The 25,931-nt window shown below is 44.6% G+C and overlaps 1 protein-coding gene across 3 annotated transcripts; it reads left to right on the forward strand.

The window, feature by feature from the left end:
• The first annotated feature begins 9,228 nt into the window (after nucleotides 1-9,228).
• VGLL2 (vestigial like family member 2) lies at nucleotides 9,229-17,263 on the forward strand. 3 transcript variants are annotated; one of them, XR_015726092.1, is made up of 4 exons: nucleotides 9,229-9,609; nucleotides 11,846-12,158; nucleotides 14,223-15,685; nucleotides 15,892-17,263. XR_015726092.1 is itself a non-coding variant. In XM_045798540.2 (4 exons), the coding sequence occupies exons 1-4, from the start codon at nucleotides 9,529-9,531 to the stop codon at nucleotides 15,933-15,935; spliced, it is 960 nt and encodes a 319-aa protein (XP_045654496.2). In that variant the 5' UTR covers nucleotides 9,234-9,528; the 3' UTR covers nucleotides 15,936-17,263. The 3 variants fall into 3 exon arrangements, 2 of the variants coding, with proteins under 2 accessions (XP_045654496.2, XP_045654497.2); XM_045798540.2 differs by having other exon boundaries at nucleotides 9,234-9,609; nucleotides 14,223-14,744; XM_045798541.2 differs by having other exon boundaries at nucleotides 9,247-9,609; nucleotides 14,223-14,744; nucleotides 16,037-17,263.
• The last annotated feature ends 8,668 nt before the right edge of the window (nucleotides 17,264-25,931 follow it).

Here is a 25,931-nt window from a genome sequence, read left to right on the forward strand (position 1 = left end):
ATTTATAAATTTAAAAAATTTAATTTTTATAATGAATGAGGGTTAAATCTCACTGAGTGCATTTTTCTATGTCCATTGAGATAATTTTATGGGTTCTCTTCTTCCTCCTCCTCCTCCTCCTTCTTCTTCTTCCTCTTCTCCTCCTCCTCTTCTTCTTCTCCTTCTTCCTCTTCTTCCTCTTCTACTTCCTCCTCCTGCTCTTCTTCTTCTCCTCCTTCTCCTCCTCCTCCTTCTTCTTCTTCTTCTTCCCCCTCCTCCTCCTCCTCCTCCTTCTCCATCTCCTCCTCCTTCTCCATCTCCTCCTCCTTTTTTTTTTAGCTGCTAATATGATATGTTCCAGTTAATAGATTTTCTGCATTTGAATTCCTAGGATAAGACCCTCCAACCTGGTCCCCATGGATCTTTCTAATTGCTGCTGGGACCAAAATGCTTGTATTTTCTTTAGAATTTTTGCATCAGTGTTTCCAAGCAATACTGGTCAATGACTTTATTCTTTTGTTGTTCCTTAGTCCAACTTCATTATCAAGACCTTTACTACACTCACAAACACTCTGTGAAACAGAAAATTAGGTAAAACTTGTCTTCAAATTCTGTAGAACAATATTATATGTTGTCTTTTGATTGAAACAATACAATTTTTAAATATCTTTTTATTTCATACAAGATACTTTTAGTTTATCTTGTATCTACCCGATATCATCCTTCCTTTTTTTCTTGCTGAGAGAGCCCGAATTTGTTGGAGGTTGAGATATATATATATATGAGTATATAAGGTATATATACACACATACATACATTCACACACACACATATATATACATACACTGTATATATACACATATGCACATATACTATATTATATACATATATTATATATATACATACACTATGTATACACACATATGCTTACATATGCCATATATATGTATATATGGTTGTTTTATCACACAAGTTTTGACTAAATAATAATAATAATGTATTTTAGTATATAAGCATTTACTCCCTTGCCCTCCGTAACACTTTCCAGTTGCCTCCACCTGCCCTTCCCACCGTCACTGTACCCTTAGTCCACATCCTGTCCTTATGTGTATATTTCAGAGCTCTTACTCCACTGGGATGGCAAGGATGGTGCAAATCCAGGCGTGGAGTCGGAAGGCCATCTAGCTCAGTTTTGGGTCATGAAGCTGTCCACCTGCCAAGCCAGGATGAGAGCTTTAATAAAGATATAGCCGGGGCAACAAGTCAAATGCCATTTTCTGCAGCTTCCTTTGTGGGCATGAGAGTCCCAGAACAAGCCTTGGTTTTAGGTGATGGGTCTGGCTTAGAACTTTTTGTCCCATTCCCCACAAGAGCCAAAAGCCTGACTGCCAGCTTCCAGTCCAGAGCCCATTAAGCCCATGGCGATCAACCCTGCTCATGGCTGGGAGTTTCTGTTTTATTTGTTGCCTTAGAATGTTCATCCTATTTAGGAGTCCAGTCATGTTTTCTGGCTATCTCTTTCTACATTTTCTTTATTATTTCTATGGTTGTGAAACAAAAAGATTGAGTCTATCTCTACAGGAAGTGATTTTCAAACATTCCTAAGAATAAACAAAGCATCAAAATTCTTTTCAATGCTAAGATTCCTAACATAGTGTGGGATGTTGCTCATTTTCTTCCAGAAATCTATTTAAGCATTCACCTGTCCTGGGCAGGAGAATTTGCAGTACTCATCACCAAACAATATGTTATGACTAACAATTCTAGTAAGTTTATTTCCTCTATGAAATAAGCTACATATTAGTGCACGTTGAAACATGCAGTAATTATGCCATGTGAAATAAAAGGAAAAAGTTCTGGTTTCAAAACCCCAAACTTACAAATTAAAAAATGGTTATTTTCTGTTCTCGGTCTCATGAAAGTTCAGAAAAGTTGAACTTTTATTAGAACTATTCCTATTCCAAGGAACAGACATTGGAAGTACACACATGCACTGGGACCCACGGAAAGCAAGCAGAAGGGCAGTTTTGCTTCCAGTCCCTCATACCAGACTTCTCAACTTCATGCACTCAATGCTCGAAAGACACAACTCCTTCTGATATTACACTTCCCTGAAATCCTAAAGATCTCATGCTAATTCTGTCCAACCATTAAGATTAGGCCTCTGTTCAGTGAGAGTTTGGGAACATAAAATTATTCATTTTCAAGTAAAGTTTACAATGTGCGACTTTTCAAGAAGGATCTTAGGTTGGAAATAACACTCATTTTGGAAATGCTTATAAATATTGTGCACTATTTTCAAATCAAATGTGAATTTGTTCTGATTACAGAGTTTGAAACCATAAGCAAGTTTAGATAGAGATGATCTAGTCCAGTTTCTTTTCTGTATAAATGAATAAACTGAGGGCTGGGGGAGTGACAGCATTTCACGTTATGGGTCAGAACCCTGTGTCTTGATATTCGGCCCATCACTCCTTCCATGCTACTCAACAGCCTTCTCCGTTCTTAAGAAAGTAACTAAGATAATGTCCTCAGGATGAGGCTGTATTGCTTTCACAGAGAAGGCAGGGCAATGTCCCAGGAAATGTGGTCGGTAGGCTGAGTTCCCAAAGTATGTGACCTTTAGAGCTCAAGGCACCCAGGAATTAAGTATGCCACCTCATGTGTTACAAAGGTGGCAATCAGCAGCATGGCCTTCTGCCTTTCCCCTCCTCTTTCAAGAGCTAATGGTTGCCTCCAGTTTCTCCAGCTACCTACCTAGATAACTATTTGACAACAGATACTTTGAAATATCTTCTTTTAGACACCTACTGTTGGGATTTTCCTTTTGATGAAATAACTCTGCCTAGCTTTCAGGCCTACTACCAGAGGTTTAAAAAAAAAAAAAAAGGATCTTTGTTTCTCTTCAACTTGTAAGTATGGTTGCTTTAATCTAATATTTTATTTTAAATGTACAGATACAGCCTATTTTTCTAGATACAATAACTGTTTAGTAATGGAGTCATTACACTGCCCTACTGAAAGGTTGTTTTAAAACATCCATTACTAAAAATAATTACAGGCAGTGCCTTGCAATAGCCACTTCCTCAAATATCCAGGGACAAAGCCGTATACATTGATGCATATTAGGACTTCAAGTTTATTTTGCCTCTGAGTACCCACAAAGAAAAAGAAAGCTACAAGGTAAAAATATGTGTTCATTTTTAACCATTTCAGAATCACTGCCTTAAAATACTTACAAAATTAACAGATATTATTAAGGTCATGGCCAGATTCTGAGCACACATACGTTTGAAGAAAGAATTAGCTATGTTTAGGGGTATGGGCATGAGTTTACTAATATGGGAAGAAGTTTCCTTGGTGAAAGCCCACTCTGAGACCTGAATTTTTCACTTTGAGTTATTACATGGTCATATTTAGCTGGTTTTCGTTCCAAATTATCTGGACAACAGCCAAATTTCTACTTTGATTCACTGTGTGGCAATATTCTGCGTGAAATATATAAAATGATGTACTAATTCGTTAAATTCTACAATTCAGGTTTTAAGATCTTCTTGAAAAATCTTAGGTAATGTTACAGGCTAGATTATTTTACAAATTGATTGATTCATGCATCTTGGAAAGAAACATAAAAAAAAATAATATCAGCCACTGAAACTTAAATTTCATAGTCAGCAATGGGACTTTTACTTTAATATATAATGTAGAGTATTCATAGTATAAAGTTAAGAACAAAAATTTTTAAAAATGTAGTCAGCTTTGGGGTCTGCCAAGCGTCTTGAGGCACCATCAAACTTCCTACTGTGTGTTGTACCTGAGGCATAGCTAGCCCTGATTTATTTATGTCATCACAAAATCTGCTTAAAAATGAGTCACAACTGGGGCGCCCGGGTAGCGCAGTCGTTAAGCGTCTGCCTTCGGCTCAGGGCGTGATCCTGGCGTTCCAGGATCGAGTCCCGAGTCCCACATCGGGCTCCTTCGCTGGGAGCCTGCTTCTTCCTCTCCCACTCCCCCTGCTGTGTTCCCTCTCTCGCTGGCTGTCTCTCTGTCACATAAATAAATAAAATCTTAAAAAAAAAAATGAGTCACAACAACCAATGAAATTAAGACAGTCCATGCCAGTCTAGCAGTCTGTGCTAAAAATTCTTCCACACATGCCAGGAGAAACTCCCTTTGAGGGAATTTCTAAGAAGCTGTTTCAAGACCTCTTGAAGCATGTGACAGGACATCACACTCAGATGGATATCCTCACCTTCTGTCTGTTATTGCTGTGGTGTCCTTTTAATCCTCTTAGCATCCTGCTGAAATGAAGTTTATAAACAGAAGTTTGGGAATGGATCAACACCAATACTGTCAAATATCTAAGTCACCAGTTTAAATCCTTCAGCCTACTTCCACCTTCTGAATCTGCAAATTCCTCTACGTCCCTGTATCTCACAAAAGGAGTTTCACAGTTATATTAGCTCCTAGGATATCACCAGACTGGGTGTCTTTAAAAAAGAATTTTTTTTCACTAAAATCAGAAATTAAAGGCAATTAGAGTAGCTTTTCCGGCCAAATAAAGATGAAAACTTCTGCCCATTAAGAAATAAGTGATACGTGCTCTCTGACTTAACTCTTTGTGTCCAAGTCAATAGCAGAGAATGTAAATTTCCTTCTTTTACTCCCTTGTAAAAACATAGCAAGCCAAAATATTTCACACACAACCATTCCAAACCTCTCTTCTTGTCATTTGTACTTATCATTTTGAAAGGTTTGACTCATATAAATTTGTGTAATGATATCTTTACCCTAAGCATTTCATAGAGACTCATTAAAAGAACTTACTCTAAAAGATGAATGTGGTATTAAATATATTTCTCAATCTTAGAACTGGCCATTGACATCAATAAGAACTTAAGAGAAAACTAAATTCAGAAAGTTGTGATGATTTCACCTAAGCTAAAGTTGACCTGTATGTAACAGGAAAATAGTCTTTAAAATATGAAAGAGGAAAAGTTTAATACTATGGTAATTAAATATATGTCAGTAGTTACAAAGTGGTCTCTTCTCTTCATTAGGATAGACCGTGGAGGATTTTTACTTGAAAACATTAAGAGTTATTCTAAGTTTGTATGAAAATAATTAGATTTGGGGCACCTGGTGGCTCAGGAGGTTAAGCATCTGCCTTCAGTTCAGCTCATGATCCCAGCATCCTGGGATCAAGTCCCACCTCAGACTCTTTAGAAAAAAAAGAAAGAGAAAAATTGAATTATCTTGGTCTTGGTTTTTCACTGCGTTCGACTGGAATTCCTCTACTTAGCTTTTTAGTGAGCTTTCAGAGTACAGAAATTTCTTTTTCTTTACTTTTTAAAAAATAAAATCACCTTTTGGATTCTCCATTAGTTACCAGAGCACCATTGTTAAATAACACACTCTGCCCCACAAACCTGACTTTTGCAGCCATGTTTTCAACTAATATTATTAATATTTGGAATCCACAAAATTGTGTCAGCTACTCTCAAATTCCACACACATACTCTGCTCTGTAAAAGAGGCAAGGATGGGTTTAGGGGTTTAAAAAAGTCTATGAGATTACCACTGTGTTCATCTCCTTTGGTTGGCAGCATAAGGCAACATAAAATGCCAGCAGTCAATGATCCAGATAATTCATGGGTAGGGAGGGCCTGGGCTGGCTGTAGATCAGTTCTCCAAATTTGTTCTATTCCTACATCCTTCTTTTAAAGTTGCTTCTTTGCAGTTTTCGGAATAAAATGACACAGGTGGACAGAAAAATTCTGAAGGTATGGAAGTCAATTAGCTTAGGAAAATGATAAGTAACCCTCCTGAAGACAAAATAAAGTATTTAACTGTGATATCTTGAAACATGTAATCATTCAAAAGTAATTAACTTCACTTGTTAACTTCAAGAATAAAGGCACCTTTTATTTCACAGTTCTAGATATTGCTAGAATTGCACACTGTGGGGGGAGAGAATTGAACCCCAAAATGGGATATTAAAAAGAAATTTTGGTGGAATTAATTACTTTCATTTGGCAAATTCCCTCCTCGCAGCTCAATAAATTGCCATGAAGCTATCATAAAGTGGAATTCATTTCTAAAAGAAGTTTTGATATTCTCTCTGCCCAATTAGGAAGTTAAAAGGCAATTAGATTACCTGTCATGGTAATAGTTGACCTTTCTGGGGATGTTGATACATTTATCAAGGGAGCCAAATTCTGTCTGGTGTGTAGTCTCTTCTAAAATAACTGGGGGAAGGCGAGAGAGAGGAAAGAAGTGAGAGACTTTCCCCCCAGTTTTCTGTAGGCTCTGAATCAAAATCTCACTTCTTGGATGAGTTCAAGTCCTTGGTGGTTTGTCACTTCTTTGATGAGTTCATGTCTTGGTGGTTTGAATGTCTGAGAGAGTAGAGGAGGTAGAGGGGATTAAATTTAGTTGTTTTACTTTCTACTTCAGCATATATTCAAGATACAATCTTATCTGATTGGGAAATACCACCTTTGTGTAAATGACAGCTTTCCAGATACACGAAAAGGCTGACCTTGCTCCAATCAGTGGGCATATTACAAAACTTCGGACTCTTCATTTTTCTTCCTCTACCTTGAATTTGGGGGGAGGCAACTGTTTTCCTGCCTAAATTCAAATCAGTGCCTACTGGCCCCAATTCCCTGTGCTCCTTTGAACTCCGGTGCAGCCAGTACCCTTACTTAGCTTGAGCAAATTTTTCCAAAACTGGTTCACGTAGAGGAGATTGAGAAACGTGAAAAGAAAGCAGCCTTAGGCAACTGACATCACATTCTCTTCATTGTCTTTGTTCGAAATGTGGGATGTCACCGCCCCTGTAGTCCTTTTCAAACGTAACTACCATTTTGCTGGGCCTGCTGGATGCGGAAAGATTGTCGTTATTTTCTCCTGAATTTGTGGGAAAATCAAAGTTCCTCTGGTCCCAGGGTCAACGTCACGTAAAAATAACAAAATGAGTGGGTACAGGGGATAAAAGGTGGCTACTGGGAGGTGACCGAGGACGAGAATGGAGCCGCCCAGCCCTCGCTAGGCGCGCGATCCCGCGCTCACGTCCCAGCGCTTTACCCACGCACTGTTGCCGGCCGCCTGCCACGCCGCGGAGCCTGGGTAGCGCCGGAAGGAGCGCGTTGCGAAGAAGGACGCTCGGTTCCGGAGATGCCCTAGCTGGAGGAAGCCAAAGTAGAACCACTGTGTCCACAAATAGACAGCAGGACCTGCGCAGAAGGACAGAGTGTGACCCTCCGTGGACGCGCCTACTGGTCGCGATCTGTCCTGGGCGCGGCGGCTGCGTGGGCACCTCGGCTCGCGCTCGGTTCAGCTCTGACTCCGGGAGCGCGGAACCTGGCGCGGGACAGGGCGGAGCAGCCCTCAGCAACTAGCGCGCGCCTAGGCGGCGAGAAAGACTGGGACCTACGCGCCCACTTTCCGCCTGCCTCCCGGAGGGCACATTGTGGCTCTTAGGATGATGGTTCGCTCTTTAGCCTCCAGAGAAAACAAAGGCGATTGCCCTACTCCGAAACAGCCTGGGCGGGAGGGATGGGGTGGAGGCGGGAAGGATGTTCCGCTCTACCTGGGCGCCTAGATCGCCAAAGGCTCTAGGAGCCTGCAGAGCTGGGCCACACGGCAATCTGGCTCCTAAAAAGGCTTGTGTAAAACTGGGCTGAGTGGTGTCTTTATTTTTTATTTTATTTTAATTTTCTTTGAAGTAGACATCGTTCTTAAACTCTTGGATCGCTCGGGACAGCTCACCATTTATAAAAACCGACCTGGAGACTTGGAGCCATTACGCATTTATTATTCGGGCAAAACCAAAACCTCAACCCGAAAATAATTTGGCTTAAATACTCACTTTTTGAAGACAAATATATCTTTAAGGGTGCATTTGTTCTTAGTTTTAAAGCCTGGGAATTGAAGTCAGGCTTTTTTTGTTTTTTAAGCTGGGTAATAATTGCAGTTTGGTAATGCACGTTGCCTCTTCCTTGGTTCTGGGCTCTCAGTGTTCCCATGCTCTGCCCCCGCTGCCCTCTCAAGTCAGGCCCACCACTATTCCTGTAAAGCCCTTTCCACCACCTGACCCAGTCATAACGACAGTGTTGTCTCGATTCATGCCTAAACTTGCGGGACGGAGGACTCCGCAGTGACACCCTCCTCCCCAGGGGGCTGTGTTGGAATGGGGAGTGCTGGGGGATGGATGAAGAGCGTCGCAGGAAGCCCGTCCGAGCCAGGAGAGCTCTCGGGGCAGGAAAGAGAACAGCGCTACACGTTTCAAAACTGAAACGCATCCTTTCAACTCAAAATGAAACATAAAATCGCAGCTACCATTTTACCGGTCGAAGAGGCAGCGAAAGTCCTCTCTGACTTCCTGCATTCTCTAGCATGACTCCTCTTGCAGTCAACAAGTCCTCGTCCGAAATATTTACCCCAACTTTAAAGGACTCAGGCCGAGGAGCCCCGGGGCTGCGGGGGGCTGGGTAGGGCCTCCTGGACTCCTCGAAAGCAGCTCGCACCCGGAGGAGCCAGAGGCGGGGCGCGAACAGCGCCGACCGAGCGGGTTTGGGTGGGGGACTTCAAAGAGAAAGTGTCGGGATCGAGCTCTAAAGGGGCAAAAGGGACCGACCCCAGAGAGCGGAATTGAGATGTGGGAGCTGGCGGCAGGCGGGCTGGGTCAGAGGAGGTGCATCAGGGCAGTCATTACCGGCTTCAGCCACTGCTGTTTCCCCCCCAGAGGGAGCTCCTCCGCGGCCGGCAGGAGTCTCCGGACTCCTCGACTTCCTGTCTGAGGTGACACGGATCCCCTAGGGGATTCCTGGGGAGCGCGCCTTCCCTCCCGGCACGCACCAGAAGCCGGGAGCAGATAATCTGCCCCACCTGGCCACCCCCGGACTCACACACTCTCAACTCTCCAGTTTGAGGCCGGGGCTCTCCCACAGCACCACTGCCACCACGGAGAACACTTCTTTCTCTCCCCAAGTGTGAGAACCCCCGCTTTCCCCCTTCTGCACTCCTCACTCCCTTTCTGTCTCTCTCTTGGTTTGCTTCTTTCTCCAGCTTTCGCCTGGGAATCCTACTCGTCTCGGCGCGAAGGCTCAGGGCTCAGGCTCAGAGCTGCGTAGTTCGCCGAACCTTTGGCTACCAGCTCGCCTCGGGGGAGCCCGGGGAAACACGCCGGGAGCCCGGGGAAACACGCCGGGAGCCCCTCGGGCCCAGTCCCTGGCTCCCCATTGGCCCCCCGGTCCCCGCCCTCTCCGCGGCCGGGAGTGGCGTCAGCACGCCAGTCCGGCGTGGGGTTTAAATGCCCACAAGCGGGAGCCCGGGCGCTTCTATCCCGGAGCGCGGTCCGGGCTGAAATTGCCGGGGTGGGAGGGGAGCCTGCGAGCGGGATCCCGAGCCGCTGAGCGCGCTGCCCACCGCTCCGCCGCTGATGACTCGGGAGCTCGGGTCCAAGCGCCGCCCATGCAGCATCACCGCGCTCCACCGACCCGGAGTTGATGAAAAAACACTTAGCCGTCTCCGCTGCGGGGAGCCATGAGCTGTCTGGATGTTATGTACCAAGTCTATGGTCCTCCCCAGCCTTACTTTGCAGCCGCCTACACCCCCTACCACCAGGTAAGTGTCTCCTCCGGGCCGGGACCTTGGAGACCGGTGGCGCGCCCCCGCTTCCTGGAGCACCGCCTGTACCCCGAGGTCCGGGGCACCTTTGCTCGGGTCCGGGGCGTCCTACTAGCGGCGGAAGCCCCGGGGATGCGGGGTTTGCCGGCGCTGCCACACGGTAGGTCGAGCTAACCCCTTTAGCTTGTCCACTTGCTCTCTCGAGAAGGCAGCTAAGCCCTGCTAATGCGTGCCTTGTCCTTCCGGGGAACGATCACCCGAGGATCGCGCGAGCGATCTGTCGGACTCCAGATTCTTCGGTGCGGGTGAGGGGAGATGCGAGCAAAGCTCACGCAGGGAAAACCAAACTTTGGTCTCAAAGGTGAGAGTGACAAGAGAACAAAAGCAAAGACCTGTCTCTGTCTTTCTGTCTAACATACAAGGACCTGCGTTCTCATCCCTGCAAGCTTATCTGAGGGGTAACTTTTTTCCCTCCCGTTTCAATTCTCAAGGGATCAGGCCAATTAATTCCGGAACCAGAAATTCGTTACAAAGAGAACGTGAAAGCGTGGGTTGTATAATCTTTGCTCTGCAAACTTCTGGGGATTATTATCGGGCTGCAGTTGACCTGGCGGATGAGAGCTTCAGAGATAATATTTCGCCTTTCTAGAGCTGCATCGGGCTAACCTGCCGTCCACAAACGCACCTGTAAAAAAGACCACTTAACCCCGTTTCGGCAAACTCTTTAAGTTTCGTTTAATTATTCCAATTTCTCTCTTCTCCGGGCTGAGTCTGGTGGACCAGTTTTTCTTTCCACATCCTCAGCTGATATTGTAGAAACTGAAGATCGTAATCCAGTAAAAGAATAAGATCACACACCCAGGGGCCGTGGGAGTCGGGAGCAGGTTCCAAAGCCAGGACCTGGACTCCTGTTCAAGAGAGACTGAAATACATCCGGACCCCCCCACATCCAAGTTTCTGCCAATTTTGATTGCAAATTCAGAATGTCCATTCAAAAATTTCCTGATGAATTAGTGATGGAAGGAGTAGGTTTTGCTTTTTGCTTTTTTCCTTCTACCTCCCCCCCCCCCTTTTAAACTGTCCATCTAGGAGTTTGCTTAGTCTCACAATGTTAATTTGGGGAATCACCAGAATCCCTCATGATAAGCCAAGTGGGAATCTGGTGGAAGTGGTGATACTAGGAAGCAACGGCAGTCTTTTGGCTTCAGTGTCTGAGATGGCTCCTTCCCAGGCTGGCACTGTTGCAAAGAGGAGAGACGGGTTGGTTTTCTGTCTTTTGGGTCCTTTCTACTCCCTGACCCTGGACCAACCCAACCTTTTCCATGAAGTTCTCTGTTCATTTTTGTATGATCCGCCTGCTTCAAGGCCATCTCTGCCTGCCTAAATTCGTTAAGACTGCAGTCTATTGCTCATTTCTAAGAAAATGCTCATTTCAGCAGCCACACGTGGTTTTTAAAATCACTACCAGACAGCCACAATTTATCCATCCTCACAGCCGAGATCTTCTTCTGTGTTCCTTATTATTACTTGTTTCCTCAATGTGCACAGAGATGGTAAGGGTAGAAATGCTCATAGCCCACTGGTTTTTCCTTACTCAAAAGACGATCTCTTCAAAAACTGAGATAGACTTTTAAGTAGCCAGTTTGTGGGCGACCAAACAAATATCAACTTGCATTATTCACATGATCCATGTCAGGATGTGATTCCGCATTTTTACCCCCGCATGATTCTTTCCTAAATGGAACTGTCTCCTACCTCTGTGGCAGTTCTTCCTTTACATTCCTGGCTGCAAGGGGTAGATTTGGGTCTTTTCATGCTCTATCAGGACGATGCTTAAATCTTACATCTTGTGCATCTGCCCTGGATTCTTAGGCAGGGGACCGTCAGGCCATAACTGGACATGGATGCCCTTTATCCTTGGAGCCTGATTTTAAAAATATAACTGAGACTGGCTCTGCGGTCAAACTCAGCTCATATCCTGGCATCTTCTGGGACTTTTCCGCTGATATCTTCAGAGAGCTTTCCCTGTGGTCCGGCAGCAATTTTGGGGAGACAGAGACACCAAGAAGGGCCGTCTGCCTCTCAAGGAGCTCACGTGTGTTACTGAGCATGGGGATTAGGCCTGGCTGCCAGTTTTCCCCTGGGTACCTTAGGGATCTGAGGGAGTGAAGCAGGAACCCAATTTGCCATCTCCTTTGAAACTGACCTCTCTGTTCTTTCTGTCTTTGGGCAGAAACTAGCCTATTACTCCAAAATGCAGGAAGCCCAAGAGTGCAACGCCAGCCCCAGCAACAGCACTGGCAGCGGCAGCTCCTCCTTTTCCAGCCAAACTCCAGCCAGTATCAAAGAGGAAGAAGGCAGCCCTGAGAAAGAGTGCCCACCAGAGGCCGAGTACATCAACTCCCGCTGCGTGCTCTTCACCTATTTCCAGGGGGACATCAGCTCTGTGGTGGACGAGCACTTCAGTAGGGCCCTGAGCCAGCCTAGCAGCTATTCCCCAAGCTGTATGAGCAGCAAAGCACCCAGGAGCTCCGGGCCCTGGCGGGGTGAGTAAAGGGCCCGCTTCTAAGGGCGGATAGAGAGCGCTCTAGGCCTGGGGCCCACCTACAGGGGCTCAAGGAAAGGCAGCAAATGTCAGAGAGGAAGTGAGGAGGAGCTTGTGGGGAGGGTAAGTAAAAGGAAAGATGGAAAAAAAAAATATCTCCTTGAAGACGCAGAGCAGAGCAGAAGAGTGACCTAGAAAAAACACTAGTCTTGGAATTGGGAAACCTGGGTCTTCCTACTGGCCCTACCACTTCCTAGCAATATGACCTTAGGCAAGTCTCTTAACCTCTATGGGGTCACTCTATTTACTGGTCTCTAAAATTAGAATCATACTCGCCCTCTTAACTATCCCTGGAGATGGCTGTATGACAAGTAGGAAAATGTATGTAAAAGTGCTGTGGGAATGTGACGTATCCAACACGGTTCCAAGCCACGAGGAAGATCTTCACCTACAACCTCTTGAGGGCACTTAGCAGTTCCTGAAAATTTGCCCAGAGGAAAAAGTCCTAGACCCCACTGGAAGCAAAACCTGCTGAAGTTTGTCTCTTAAAATGTATGTATGCTTTTTGCCGGGTTTCAATTCCTGAGGACATCTTGAAGCAGAAAATGTCCTTCAGTAAGCAAGTCAAGTACCAATTTTACTTTGGTACTTTAGTACCAAACATCTCTAAGGGTTTTCCCCCAAACACATCCCCTCTTTATTGTTCCACCCTTCTCACAAAGCGCTGCTTTATCTAGCCTGGGACAATGATTTACTGGTCAAGTCAACTAAATCTCCCTTCTATTATGAAATCTCAAGCTCCTTTTATTCCCAGGGCAAGGGTGGGGGTAACTATTTGGTAAGCTTTCTTACTAAACTTAATTTTTGATGTGTTGTACCAAGATGAGAAATGAGGACTTTGTAGTAAAAGGGAAACAAATATTACATTGGGGGGGGGAAGGACAGCCGTCACCCTCCCTTTTCCTCTTAAGAGTGTCTGACAGTTTGTGCAAGCCTTGCCTAGACAAAATCCCAAATCATTAGTCTGGAATACAGAACATTCTTTTTATTCTGCAGATGCCTAAATGTTTTTAACAGGAAGACTGTCCACGACTTAGAATGCATTCTGCGCACATTTTTAATTCTCTGGCACGTGGTGCAGATGCCTTCCCTAGAGAGGTGCTCCATCAAGTCCCCTGGAATTAAGTATCTTCCCTTCCCCTCCCACTAAAGGCAACACGTTTGATCTAAATGCTGTTGTTCTGTTAAAATGTTTCCCCGGCATGGGGGTCAACAGTGCTACTGGCCATAAGAATTAGTATTATTCCTGGCGTCCCCACTTTAAGGAACAAATACTACTAATTAAAATTTAAAAGATCTGTCCCTTTGTGTCCCTCTGCAAATAATACAACTGCCCTTTTAATATATCCGGTTTACTCTTTTGCGTGAGTTCTTGGAAAAAAATATTTGAAAGAAGGTTTCTAGAAAGGAGGCTAATAATAGCAAGACTTTGAAATATGTCGATGGACTTCCAGTCTATCAGAGGCCTTGGAGGGGCACATTTTCTGGAGCTGGGGTGGCTGAAACGCGAGAGGGGGTAGTGAAATCACTAGGCGGCTGACCAAGAGTGGGTAGAGGTATCTTTAGCTTGGGGAGAGGCTGCGGGCTGGGACACGGAGGCCGCGTCTACCCCGAGGCCGCCCGGGCAGCGCAGCCTCGAGGCGGGGGAAGCTCCCTGCTCCCCAAGACTGGAACTGAAGGGGGTGTCTCTCCTCTCTTCCTCTCCCAGTCTGTCCTGGGGTTTCCGCACTGGAGACGCGTCTGCAAATTCCGAGGAAGCGGCCCTCCCTCCCAAAGGGTTTCCCCCATTTTGCGACGCCTCCAGCTCGCGTTCGCAGGCTGCAGCCCCCTCAGAAAGGCGCCGCCCCCGAGGCCCGGCTGCAGGTCCGCTCCCCGCCGCGGCTTTCCCGCCCTTTGCCGGCCCGGCGCGTTCAGCTTTCCCGCCGTGCGGGGTTGGCTCTTCCACCTCCCCCGCCGTGACGCGCTCCTCTCTTCCTTTCCTCCCCTCCGCCTCGCCGGCCTGCAGACGGCTCCTTCCCGATGAGCCAGCGCAGCTTCCCCGCCTCCTTCTGGAACAGCGCGTACCAGGCACCGGTGCCCGCCCCGCTGGGCAGCCCGCTGGCCGCCGCGCACTCGGAGCTGCCCTTCGCCGCCGCCGACCCCTACTCGCCGGCCGCGCTGCACAGCCACCTGCACCAGGGCGCGGCCGAGCCCTGGCACCACGCGCACCCGCACCACGCGCACCCGCACCACCCATACGCGCTGGGCAGCGCCCTGGGCGCCCAGGCAGCCGCCTACCCGCGGCCAGCCGCCGTGCACGAGGTCTACGCGCCGCACTTCGACCCGCGCTACGGGCCGCTGCTGATGCCCGCAGCCTCGGGGCGCCCGGCCCGCCTCGCGCCCGCCCCGGCGCCCGCCCCGGGCAGCCCGCCCTGCGAGCTCTCCGCCAAGGGCGAGCCGACCGGCTCCGCGTGGGCCGCGCCCGGGGGACCCTTCGCCAGCCCCGCGGGGGACGTGGCCCAGGGTCTGGGACTCAGCGTGGACTCAGGTAAGCGGGAGAGGGAGCTTGGCCTCCCCGGACCCCTCCTGCCCTGTGTCCGACCCTGGGCTGAGCCCCGGATCCCCCTTAGTTCTCCTTGGAGACCCCAGTGACCTTGTGGCCCAAAGGTCTGCATGGCAGGGTTGTGCTTCAGCAGGTGACCCAGTGTCATCGGTGTGGGCAGAATGAGAAAGGACACGGCCCTAACCTGGCTGGTAGAGATAATAGAGGATTTTTTTTAAATAAATAAATAAATAAATAAATAAATAAATAAATAAATAAATTTGTTGAAAAGGTTCTAGCTCTGCGCTGTTCAATTCTGTAACCGCTAGCCGCATGTACCTGTTGAGCACTTGAAATGCGGCTAGGACGAATTGGGATGTGCTGTAGGGCGCATAATACACACTGGATTTCAAAACTGTGGGCAAAGAAAAAATGTAAAATTCATGTCACTAATATTTTTATGTTGATTGCATGTTGGAATACTTTCGACACATTGCATATTGAACATATTGGGCTAAATAAAATATATAACTAAGATTAATTCTCACCTGGTTCTTTTTACTTTTTTCCCAATGTGGCTGCTAGAAAATTTAGAATGATGCCTGTGGCTCCCATTGTGTTTTTATTGGACAGCGCTGACCTAGAGGACCTAGAGCTAAGAGTATAGCTCAAAATCTTCTTCAGCTTGGGGGGGGGCGGTATTGTCTCCTAGTGACAAGAAAAATGTGCTTCTGGTATCAACCTAATTGCCAAATTAAATAGGTCTCTTAAAATGTAAAATTCAAGGAGAATGTGATTTCAATGACTATATTGAGTTTCTGGCTTAACGAGTTGAATTTGAAAGGTACGTTCTTCTGCTTCCTTTATTTTTAGGGCATAATCAAAAAATGGTTATATTATAAATGCAGTCATTGGCTTGTAGTCTTGCCGACCCACCCTCCCTTCAGGTGAAGATTTGACACTTCTGTTTGCTTTGCTTTTACTTTCATTCATGCCCTTTGAATGAATTGTGACATTCACAATAAAACTGTGGTGTTTGTCTTTCTCTTTCCTTAAACACCTGTGCCTTCCCGCCCCCAACCCCCTTTCTCTCCCTCTCTATTTCTCTTCTCCTTCTCTCTCTCTCTTTCTTTTGTTTTCTCTCTGTTTTCAGGTTTACAGCCTCAGGACAAAAGCAAGGATCTGTACTGGTTTTAGACTGCCCACCTTGTTCCCTGTAGGTCTCTGCCTAGCGCGATTGCTGACGCTCAGAGCTGAAATCGAGTGGGTTTGTAATGGCTTCTGATCTTGGTTTGCAGCTCGTCGTTATTCCCTCTGTGGTGCATCCCTCCTGAGCTGATCTGATGACCCCGGGTTTCCCCTTCCCTTTCCCTTCCGACCAGCCATGAAGGCTCAAGCATCTGGGCCTCTCACTTCATGGATGAGGACGTGGGGGAAGGCAGAGACTTCAAACATCTCCACGTGTTGGGAAAACCAAAACATACATCTACAGAAATTTTGTCTAACAATAATTCCTTCTGCGGAAAGAGCAGATCCAAAGACTCTGAATCATGTTTGATGACTTTTGGGCAAATCACTGGAAATATCTGTGGTGAGCTCCCTTAGATGATATGATGTCATAAGTTTTCTTGGAAAGAGGAGGGAAAAAAAAGAGACTTTTTGGTGTGAATATTTTTTATGCTGATGTGAATTATGTCAGTAAGTAGTGTGACCGTAGCACTACTGATGTCAGTATCCTCACATTTAAAATGTGTTTGTATTTGCATCGAAGACTGTGGTAGAGAAGTAAAAGAGGCCAGTTCCTTCTTCCTCACCTCATGGCCTCCAGCTCCCTCCGTGCCCACTCCCTCTGCAACACCCACTCCAGACACAAAGACACACTCGTCTCCTTTGGACTGTGAATATGGAAGCCTCAGCCTAAATGTGAGTGGCAAGTGGCTTATCTGGAGCCACCTGCCCAAGTCTTACTGAAATGCAGCTGTTGTAGGACAACTGTTGAAAACTCCAGAAATACATCGACCAAGGTGGCACTTCCCAGTGTTTGGCACAACAATTGCAATTGCACTGGATCTATTTTGTGTGTGTGTGTGTGTGTGTGTGTGTGTGTGTGTGTCATATTTTTTACGAGGAACATTTTACGATGAAAGAAGAAACCCTTCTCTGCCTTCTCTCCCACAAATTCCGTCTCTCCTTCCGCCCTCCTCTGGATGGGAAAAAAAAGAAAAGCAGCAAGAAACCCCAACTGTCTCCATGAAGAAGAACCAGGAATCACCACAAGGGGAAGAAATGTCCACAGAGTCTCTAATACCTCGAAAAGTCCTCCCAGTCTCTGTGGTCTCGATTTGGTCACTTTCATTTTGGCACAGGGGAAGGGGTCCATGCATGGGCAAAGCTGAAGGTGATGAGGAAGAAGAAACGAACAGTAAAGATGTCTCTTTACTGCAGGGTCGCTGTGTTATTTCATAAAAAGAAAATAAATGTCTTAGTCTTTCTCGAGTAGAATAAAATAATTTATAGTAGTACAATCTGATGTCGGTAACTAACGTGACTTTATGTATATAGTGCTTTTTGTTTTCCCAAAGTGTTTTGCATCCTGTGAAACCTGTTAACCCTTTCCACTTGACGTCAGCCCTGGGAGTGAGAAGTTAGGTATCCCACCTCTGTTTCACAAAGGAGAAAATTGTGGCCTGCAGACGCCCAGGGCTTACCTGTCAGCATTCGCTGGGTTGAAAGTAGAGATGGTACTGAAAGCACCACCCGGACACCACCGCTCAGTCAGGCACACATTTATTCTCCAGAAGGGAATTGTTGCTTTTTCTGTTCTCTTAAGACAGTAGTCGGATAAAAAAGTGTTTTTTATTGCTTGTATTACATTTTAGTAAGCTAGGCTAAGAAACCAAACCTACCACTAGGCAAAAAAAAAAAAAAAAAAAAAAAAGAAAGAAGAAAGAAAGAAAGAAAGAAAAGAAAAGAAGGGAGAGAGAGATTGATTATTAAGAAATTAGTGGTCTTTCTCTTAATTTTCTCTTGATGCCAGAGTTATGTTCATTCACTAAAGTGCCTGAAGGAAATATTTTGTGTTATGTTCAAATCGCCCTTCTAGATCTAGATTATTCAAGCATAAAAATATTAGTTCAAATCTTGACCTTCATGATAACATGAGAAACAAATACAATTTATCTTGCATAATAGTCTCAAGAGTTGGGGGCCGTAAGGGACCTTACTCAGAGTACGGCTTAGCAAAGGTACCCATCCCCTCGTTCTATCATCTTGGCAGCTGTGAAGTAGACGGCAATCATTACAGGAACCTGTTACTGGTTTTGCTTCTGGGGAAGGTACTCGATGAGTATGCTGCATCAGACGCGATAGCGCTCATAATAACTGATGTTAAGTGTTTATCAGGCGCTGGTCTGAGGACTTCATACGCAGGTTAACTCATTGAAGTCGCACAGCCATTCGATGTCGTATTTATTATGATGATCCCCTTCTCATCGACAAGACAACTGAGGCTCAGAGAGGAAAAATAATTTGCCCAGTCACACAGCCAGTAAGTGGCAGAGCCAGGGTGCCAACCCAGGCCACCTGGATGCAGAGACCGCCCTGTTACCCACCACACAGGCTGCTTGTCCTCTTCTGATTTGCCTCGGGTGGCTCAACTTCGGGTTTCCTTTCTCCTCCACAGTAAATGAAGAAGGAAGGGGAGAGAGGCAGGGCAGCAAAGGCTGACATACCATAGACCTTACGGAATCCCTGGTCTCAAAGGAACTATCACAGGACATTTTCACACCTCTTCATCAAATGATACTATCTATAGACCATTCAGTCAGATGCAGATTTCCATTCTTCTCCAGGAGGGAATTATTTTTGCTTCTCTTATTAATTCATTTCAGTATTTACCAGACTTCACGGCCCTGAAGCTCTTCACACCCAAGCCGAGTCGTGTAAGAGTTAGCCTGAGGTTTGGACATTGAAGCAATAACTAAAATTAACTCTGGACATCTCTGTGGATTTTTTTAATCCATGTTCCATTGGCACGGAACACTAGTATATACAAGCATAAATAAAATTCATTAAGTCCCAGCTTGCTTTTTAGAATTTGCCGCTGAGTATGCCGTTGAAGAAGAAAGCACGAGGTGCATTCTCTGCTGGACATTGTCTGCAAACAGTCCCCACTGGAAGAGACGCTGCCCGTGCCCCACGGCGTTAGCACCCACAAGATCTCTGCTCAGAACCCACAGGCAGCATTTGCCCAGCCACAAGGTTCTGATTACTGAAGACTCTCCCCTGAGTTGCATCTGACCTGAATATCAGGTTGCTGGTGAGGAGACTCATTCACTGGAACTGGCCTTCAGGGCAGTCCTGACCAGACCATCCAGACTGCTGAGCTGGGCTCTGATGACCTGGCACGCAGGACACTCAGATGACAGCATTTCCCTCCGTGTTAGACGTTCCCCAAGTAGAAATGCAAGACGACCTAGAACTATAATGATCCTGTCTGTGTCATCAGAGAGAACTTGAGTGAATTAAAAATCCTAACAGACATGCTTTAGGCCCACCAAATTCATGCAAAATATGAATTCCTATGCCTGTCTTGTTAATATTCATGAAAGGATGCAGATTAGAGAAGGCCCTGGACGTCGATAAAAGGACATTCAAGGGCATGAAGGATGACACGGGGAAAGGCAAACATGACATTTTCACGTGTTCTACCTGGTTGGGCGGCCTGAGAGAAAGATAAGCTTCTCCTCTGCTCATCTCCGCTGGCACTGGCAGCCTCTCCATGCAGCGTTCCCTGTGCGCTTGGCCTCAGCTGAGGGAGAGGTGATGAAAAGGGGAGAGACAGCTCTCCGCCACCAAGTAATCCTTTTACCGATTGCCCTCTGGCTGAGAACTCAGTCACCCAACTTCAGGGAACTCTATCTGTTCTACTCCTTTAGTTTAAAAGGAGTTGCCATCCTGTCTCATTTCCCCTTTGAAGTTCTATTTCAATGTGTGGCAAATTCTAGCAATGACTTAAGATTGATTTGGGCCTGGATAGGAAGGAGGGCAGAAATGGTGGACGTTAGGACTTACATCCCCTTACTGGAAGCTTCTCTTGCACTCTTTCTGGGTAAGTACTGCTCTTTCTGTGCCCTTTTTATCAGAGGAAACAACTCTTAAGAGCAATTTAACTTCCAGTTTGCTCAGATTCATAAACCCTGGGTTTATGTGCGGTCACCCATACCCTTTCTATCAAAATATACAGGATTTTTTTTTAAACACTTAGTGATTGATCACTTTGGAGTTGGAGGAGAAAAAAAATAAGACTTAGGCAAACTGCTTTTCATATAAATGCTATTTCTATAAATAGCATTTTAAATGTAATTCCTACGGTGTCAAAGCATGAAAGTAAACTTGAAAGATATTTGAAAAGACTTTAAAGGAAACAAAAAAAAATAAGATTCCTTTATAAAATTGCCTTAACACTCTGTTGACAATATGCCTGCAAATAATTTACATTTTGATCATACTTTTCAAAGTCTATACTCTGTACATTCCATTTTCCTTGCAAGATTTTTAGGATTTATTATTATTCAGTATCTATTACATATTCCTAAAATCTGGAGTAAAGGAATAAATGGCCCGAAGGCAGTATCATTATTAGATTTGCTGTTCGTACATAACTGAAGTTTTGACATTTACGCAACGGGGTTAAGCAAACGTAAATTTCACATTTCCTCAACACCAGCTTTCCCTCATCTCTCATGAATAAATGAAACTAATAATATAAATATGGTACCCTCACAATAGAATCTGTCTACGGATATTTCTCTCTCTCTCTCTTTCTCTCTCTCTCTCTCTGATGCAGGCCTACAGGAAAATCAGAGACTCTGTGCCCTCAGACAGGCACAGACACAAATGATTATTCTCACTTGACAGACCAACTGTACTGCTCTTTCCTTGTATTTCACTCCAGCCCCAGAAGGCTGGATCAGGAAAGAGACACTTGATAGCTGCTGGTTCCGTGGTTGAAATATTTGTGAAGTTAACGCATAATCTGAAAGCAGAAGCTAATAAATTATAGGGTGCTAATTGGAGCTGGAGTGGAGCTGTCAATCATGTTCTCCTAAACACAGAGAGACCCTCATACCCTAAAAAGGCAAAGCAGCCTTCAGGAACAGCTCCCAGTTGTTTCCAGCCTTGACCCGCACTCCAGGAGAAACATCAAGTCCAGGCCGACTGGCCTCTGACAGAGGCGGCAGAGGTGTTCTGCTAGTCCAAGCTCACTTTAAGGAGAGAGACAGATTCTCTTCTAGGGGGAAAGAGCAGAATATTTTTACCAAAGAATTACTGTCTCAGAGAAACATATTGTTTACAGAAATACATAAAATCGAATTTACCAGAATAATGATTACTTTGGTAAAACGTTACCCTTTATTTGGAATTTTTCACTTTACTAAACAAGTTTAACTCAACGAGAGAAAAATCTAAAGGTCTCCACAATACCGTCATGTCTACCTCAAGTTACAGTATCTCTCTGAGTTTTCTGACCTACTCTCACGGAACGAACCTCCGCTAGAACAAAACTAAGGAGTCCAAATTTCCATTGCCTTACTGGAATTCCTTTATCTCCCCCTAGAAAAACAGCAGCAGCATATTTCTTATTCTTTTGTTTTGTTCTTATAAACTCGTAGTAACCTCTGGTTGTACTTATCTCCCACTATGTCAAATGGCTGACGTGATTTTGCTCAAACGATCCTCCTCTGTTCCATTTCCTGTCAACACTGTATAAATCAATAAATACGTAATTATTACATAAGAGAAAATTTAGGTTAAAGGTAAACCCAATTTTTGGGAAACAAAACTAAAAAATTAACATTTTTTGATTCCTAATCAATATTTGCGTGACTCTCACGATCGAGTTACTAGGCAGAAATTTTTACCAGCATTTATTTATAGACTATATGTTTTGGTTTCTATGTGTATTTACAACTAGTAAAATACTGCTTATAATTTGGAAACTTCTTTAACATACTTCAAATAAAAATCGTTCTCACTCAGGAAAAGCAAATCACGTATCCTAAAATTCTACACACACAATGGCTCAAAACAACAATTATAATTGATGACAATGTCGTAAGTTTGTTTCTTTTCTGGCTAATTCTCACTGCTACAGCCTTGCCCTTATTTTTGGCAACTCTATAATCTGCCCTGTGCCAATAACAGCACTATCAAGAAATGGGATAGAAAACAAAAATACATATTTTGTTGTCGTTGCTGTTTATTTTCACGAGGTACAATCTTATTTCTCTTTTCTTCATCTGCCACATTCTACCCAATGTGTAATGCATCCCAGAAAATAATTGGATATTTTTTCATCTAGTATCACATGACTTTTTTTAATATTGTACCTGTTTTTTTATGGAAGTTTATGATATCTTTGGATCTTTTCTGATATCAGAAAAGTTCTGTATTATTAGTGTTATCCCACCTTGTTTGGTAGAGTGTGAAATCCTGTTTTTACTTCAGACAATTCCTCCTCTATACCCAGAAACTGACAGAAAGGTATTGACAGACTTTTGGTAAGAAACACAGCAAACATAGTTTAAAATATTTGTTCTTCCTTGTTCAAAGATTCCTAAAAATACTCTTTTCTCTTTTTTTGCTTGCACTTTTTAATTTTTTATTTTTTAAATATTATATTTATTTATTTATTTATTTATTTATTTATTTATTTATTAGAGAGAGAGACAGCAGCGAGAGAGGGAACACAAGCAGGGGGAGTGGGAGAGGGAGAAGCAGGCCTCCAGTGGAGGAGCCTGACGTGGGACTCGATCCCATAGCCGGGATCACGCCCTGAGCCCAAGGCAGACGCTTAAGGACAGAGCCACCCAGGCGCCCCTGCTTGCACTTTTTTAAAGGAGTAAGAAAAGAGTCTAAGGAAATGTCAGACTTATACCCTGAGGAAAAATGACAATGAAGGTGTATTCCTTGGAATTGGTGAGAAGGAAAATTATTCACAATTTTATACTTAGTGCCAAACCATGTAGTTAACAAATAAAAATTGATAATGCTGACAACTTCATCTTGCGTTGATGTTTGAGATGTCTGGTTATTTGATCTTTAAGGAACGGTGTTATTATAAATGAGACTGAAAAATTTAAAAATCCACCATTGGGGTATTGCCATCTTCCTTTCTTTGCTTGAGATATAAAATGTGTTGAAACTGAAAAAGACACATAAACAATGCCTCCCAGTCACGTATCAGGCTGCAGGTGAATATGGGCTTTAGATCTTGGGAGGAAGAGAAAGTATACGTACCACTGAATCTCCCTACGTTACGGAACAGCAATTAAGTGATAAAATAAAACAAAAGTATACAGTTTAATAGTATATAATTTTTCAGATCCTAAAAGCTTATGACTACGTATTTTACTGCTATTTTAGAACGCATATTTCACTTTTGTCACCTCCCCATTAGAGGAATTCCTAATTTGAACTCAATTACACATCCTTTATTCTTTCTCTCCTTAATATAAACAGAAAAGTTCTAAAAGGGATGTGATAGACAATGCTTTGTATGCTGTCTTTCCATTTTCTTTTTTTTTTTTTAAGATTTTATTTATTTATTAGAGAGAGAGACAGCCAGCGAGAGAGGGAACACAAGCAAGGGGAGTGGGAGAGGAAGAAGCAGGCTCCTAGCAGAGGAGCCTGATGTGGGGCTCGATCCCAGAACGCTGGGATCACGCCCTGAGCCGAAGGCAGATGCTTAACAACTGTGCCACCCAGGCGCCCCTGTCTTTCCATTTTCTGATCTGGCTCTTGTGCTTTCTTGTCCCAGATATCCACATCAATGCTCAGAATGAAGCTAGAGCTATCTTGTCTTGGTTTTCAGGGGGACACCAAACTCACCATCAGATGACTTCGGCTCAACAGCACACAATCTGGAAATTAACAGAGTACCTCAGCACAATTCTAGTTGACTATTCTTCCGGGTTAGAGCAGTCTGCCATGATTTTCTCATATGCTGCCGAAGGTTCCTTGTGAATTCCTACCTCCCGCTGTATTGGGAAACCTTCTAACTACCCTGTTATCCAAATGCTATCTATTCTCCAAAGTCTAGCGTAAGTTCTCCCTCCTCCGTGAAGCCTCGTCTCCACACCAGAGCCAGTGCGTAGTCTCCCCTCTATTGGGACTCCTACCACCTGATGTCTGTGCCACTTACTTGGCATTTACTTTATAACCTCTTGGGACTAAAGTTCAGCATGTAAGAGGTTGCAGTCACCCTAAAGATCATTCCATTCACCCTTGATTTATAATATTCTTTGCTCCCTTAACTGGATACTAAATACATTGAGCAGGTACTGTCAATTATTGTGAAAAATACACACAAAACATTGCATTAGTGTTTCCTATTTCATTATGTGCAAACAAATCTAAAAATAGGAGTTGAGTTGAGGTTTGGGGTAAAAGCTAAAAAAGGGAAAACTATCTGGAAGCCTGCTTCAGTAAAGAAAATCTCTTATTAAGAGAAGTGGGGAGAGGTTCTCCACTTTAAATAGGAGTCAGTGAGTGTCGAATACCATGTTCCTGCACTGTATCCCACTCTTTGTGCTCAAGACATCACTTCAACACTTGGCCTCTCTTCTTCCTGCACCATCAGTTTGCCCACTCTACTGGGTCATTCCCACTAACATAAAACAGGCTGCAATACTCCTGCCTTTAAAGACAAAAAACAAAAACAAACTCCCTTGACCCCTCTCCTGCCGGTTGCTTCTCTGTTCCCTTTAAATGACAAAATGCCTCACATGAGTCATCTTCTTGCTCTGTCCATTTATATATTCATTTCCCTTTTATCCACTCTAATTTAGGTTCCACTACACACACACTTGTCAAGGCCATCAGTTAGCTCCGTATGTCTAAACCTGAAGTATTCCTTTTATCTGTCTCATCAATAGGGGCTACCTCAGGTAGGATTCTCTGATAAGCAGATGCCAAGACATGTACCAGGTACTGGTGGCCTTACCAATATGTTCTAGTAAAGATACTACATCTGGCATAGCAACTGTAATTGGGGCTCTATTTGGTTTAACTCATGGTATGCAAGTCATTCTCCAGGATCCATGTGGTCTCCATAGGAGCTCTGGGGAATTAAATGGAGAGATGATAGAAGCCATGAACCCTGCAACCTTTAGATCTTTAATGATGGCGTGAACCATTGCTATCCCCTGGGCTTCAGCTTTGACGTGGCTAGGGGAGGGAAAGGAGGAGAGCAGCCGGTTCAGAGGTTTCCACTTGGCTTGACACCTGTTAAAGAGAGAGAGAAGGGACGATTGGATGGGAAGAGCCTCAGATTACAGTGTAATTCTGGGAAAGTCTCAGCTAGACCAAAAGGGAGCCCCAAGTCAACATGGCCTCTTAGTAGCCCATAACAGCCACATCAGGTAGGAATGGCCCATTTCTAGTACTTCTCTGCATTCAGTCATTGGTAGGAAATGGCTCAAGGGAGGCACGACCTGGCATAAATGTCACAGTAGATCTGAAAATACAGCAGCTGGAGGTGTCAATCAGCCGTGCTGCCCACAGCAGGCTCTCCGGAAGATGATCTGAACAACACACCTCCGTGTGCACTGTAGGGGACCATGTAAGTTATGGTCTGAACAAGATCACTTTTAAGTGTGAAAGGGGCACTGCTAGTAATTAATCCAGGACAAAAGCATAAGCTGGGATGATCCTGGGCAAACTGGTGCATATGGCTACCTCGCCTGTCAATAATAATTGACACAGTTCATAATTCCATCCTTCTTCAAACATTTTGTCCGCTTGGTTTCCAGGATTCCACTCTCCTAATCTTCATACTATTTTTCTGAGCCCTCCTTCTCAGCCTTTGCTAGTCTTTCCTTAGCTCCCTAATATCTAAACATGGAGTGACTCTGGCCTCATGCTTAGATGTCCTCTCTTATTTATAGGCAGCCCTGGTTGAGCTGAGCCCGTCTCATGGCAAGTCTCAGCCTTCTGTACATATGGAAAACTCTTCAGCCTGAATCCCTCTCCTTCATCCCTCTCCAACTGCACGCTCAGTGTCTCCCCAAAGATATCTAATAGCCATCTCAAAACTAACAATTCCAAAGGGAACCTCTCATTGCCACTCAGCCTGTCAACATGAATCACCTCTCCTGTCTTCCACATCTGAGCAAGTGATAACTTCCATTC

Source organism: Ursus americanus, chromosome 11, assembly GCF_024610735.1.
Source record: "Ursus americanus isolate L20-20 chromosome 11, mUrsAme1.1.p, whole genome shotgun sequence".
NCBI classification, from domain to species: Eukaryota; Metazoa; Chordata; class Mammalia; order Carnivora; family Ursidae; genus Ursus; species Ursus americanus.

What these genes read in the sequence shown, in the direction of transcription:
- VGLL2 (XM_045798540.2), top strand. Translation starts at nt 9,529, where the DNA reads ATGAGCTGTCTGGATGTTATGTACCAAGTCTATGGTCCTCCCCAGCCT. An exon ending in CCTACACCCCCTACCACCAG is followed by an intron (nt 9,610 to 11,845) that starts GTAAGTGTCTCC and finishes GTCTTTGGGCAG; the next exon opens with AAACTAGCCTATTACTCCAA. An exon ending in GGGACTCAGCGTGGACTCAG is followed by an intron (nt 14,745 to 15,891) that starts GTAAGCGGGAGA and finishes CTCTGTTTTCAG; the next exon opens with GTTTACAGCCTCAGGACAAA.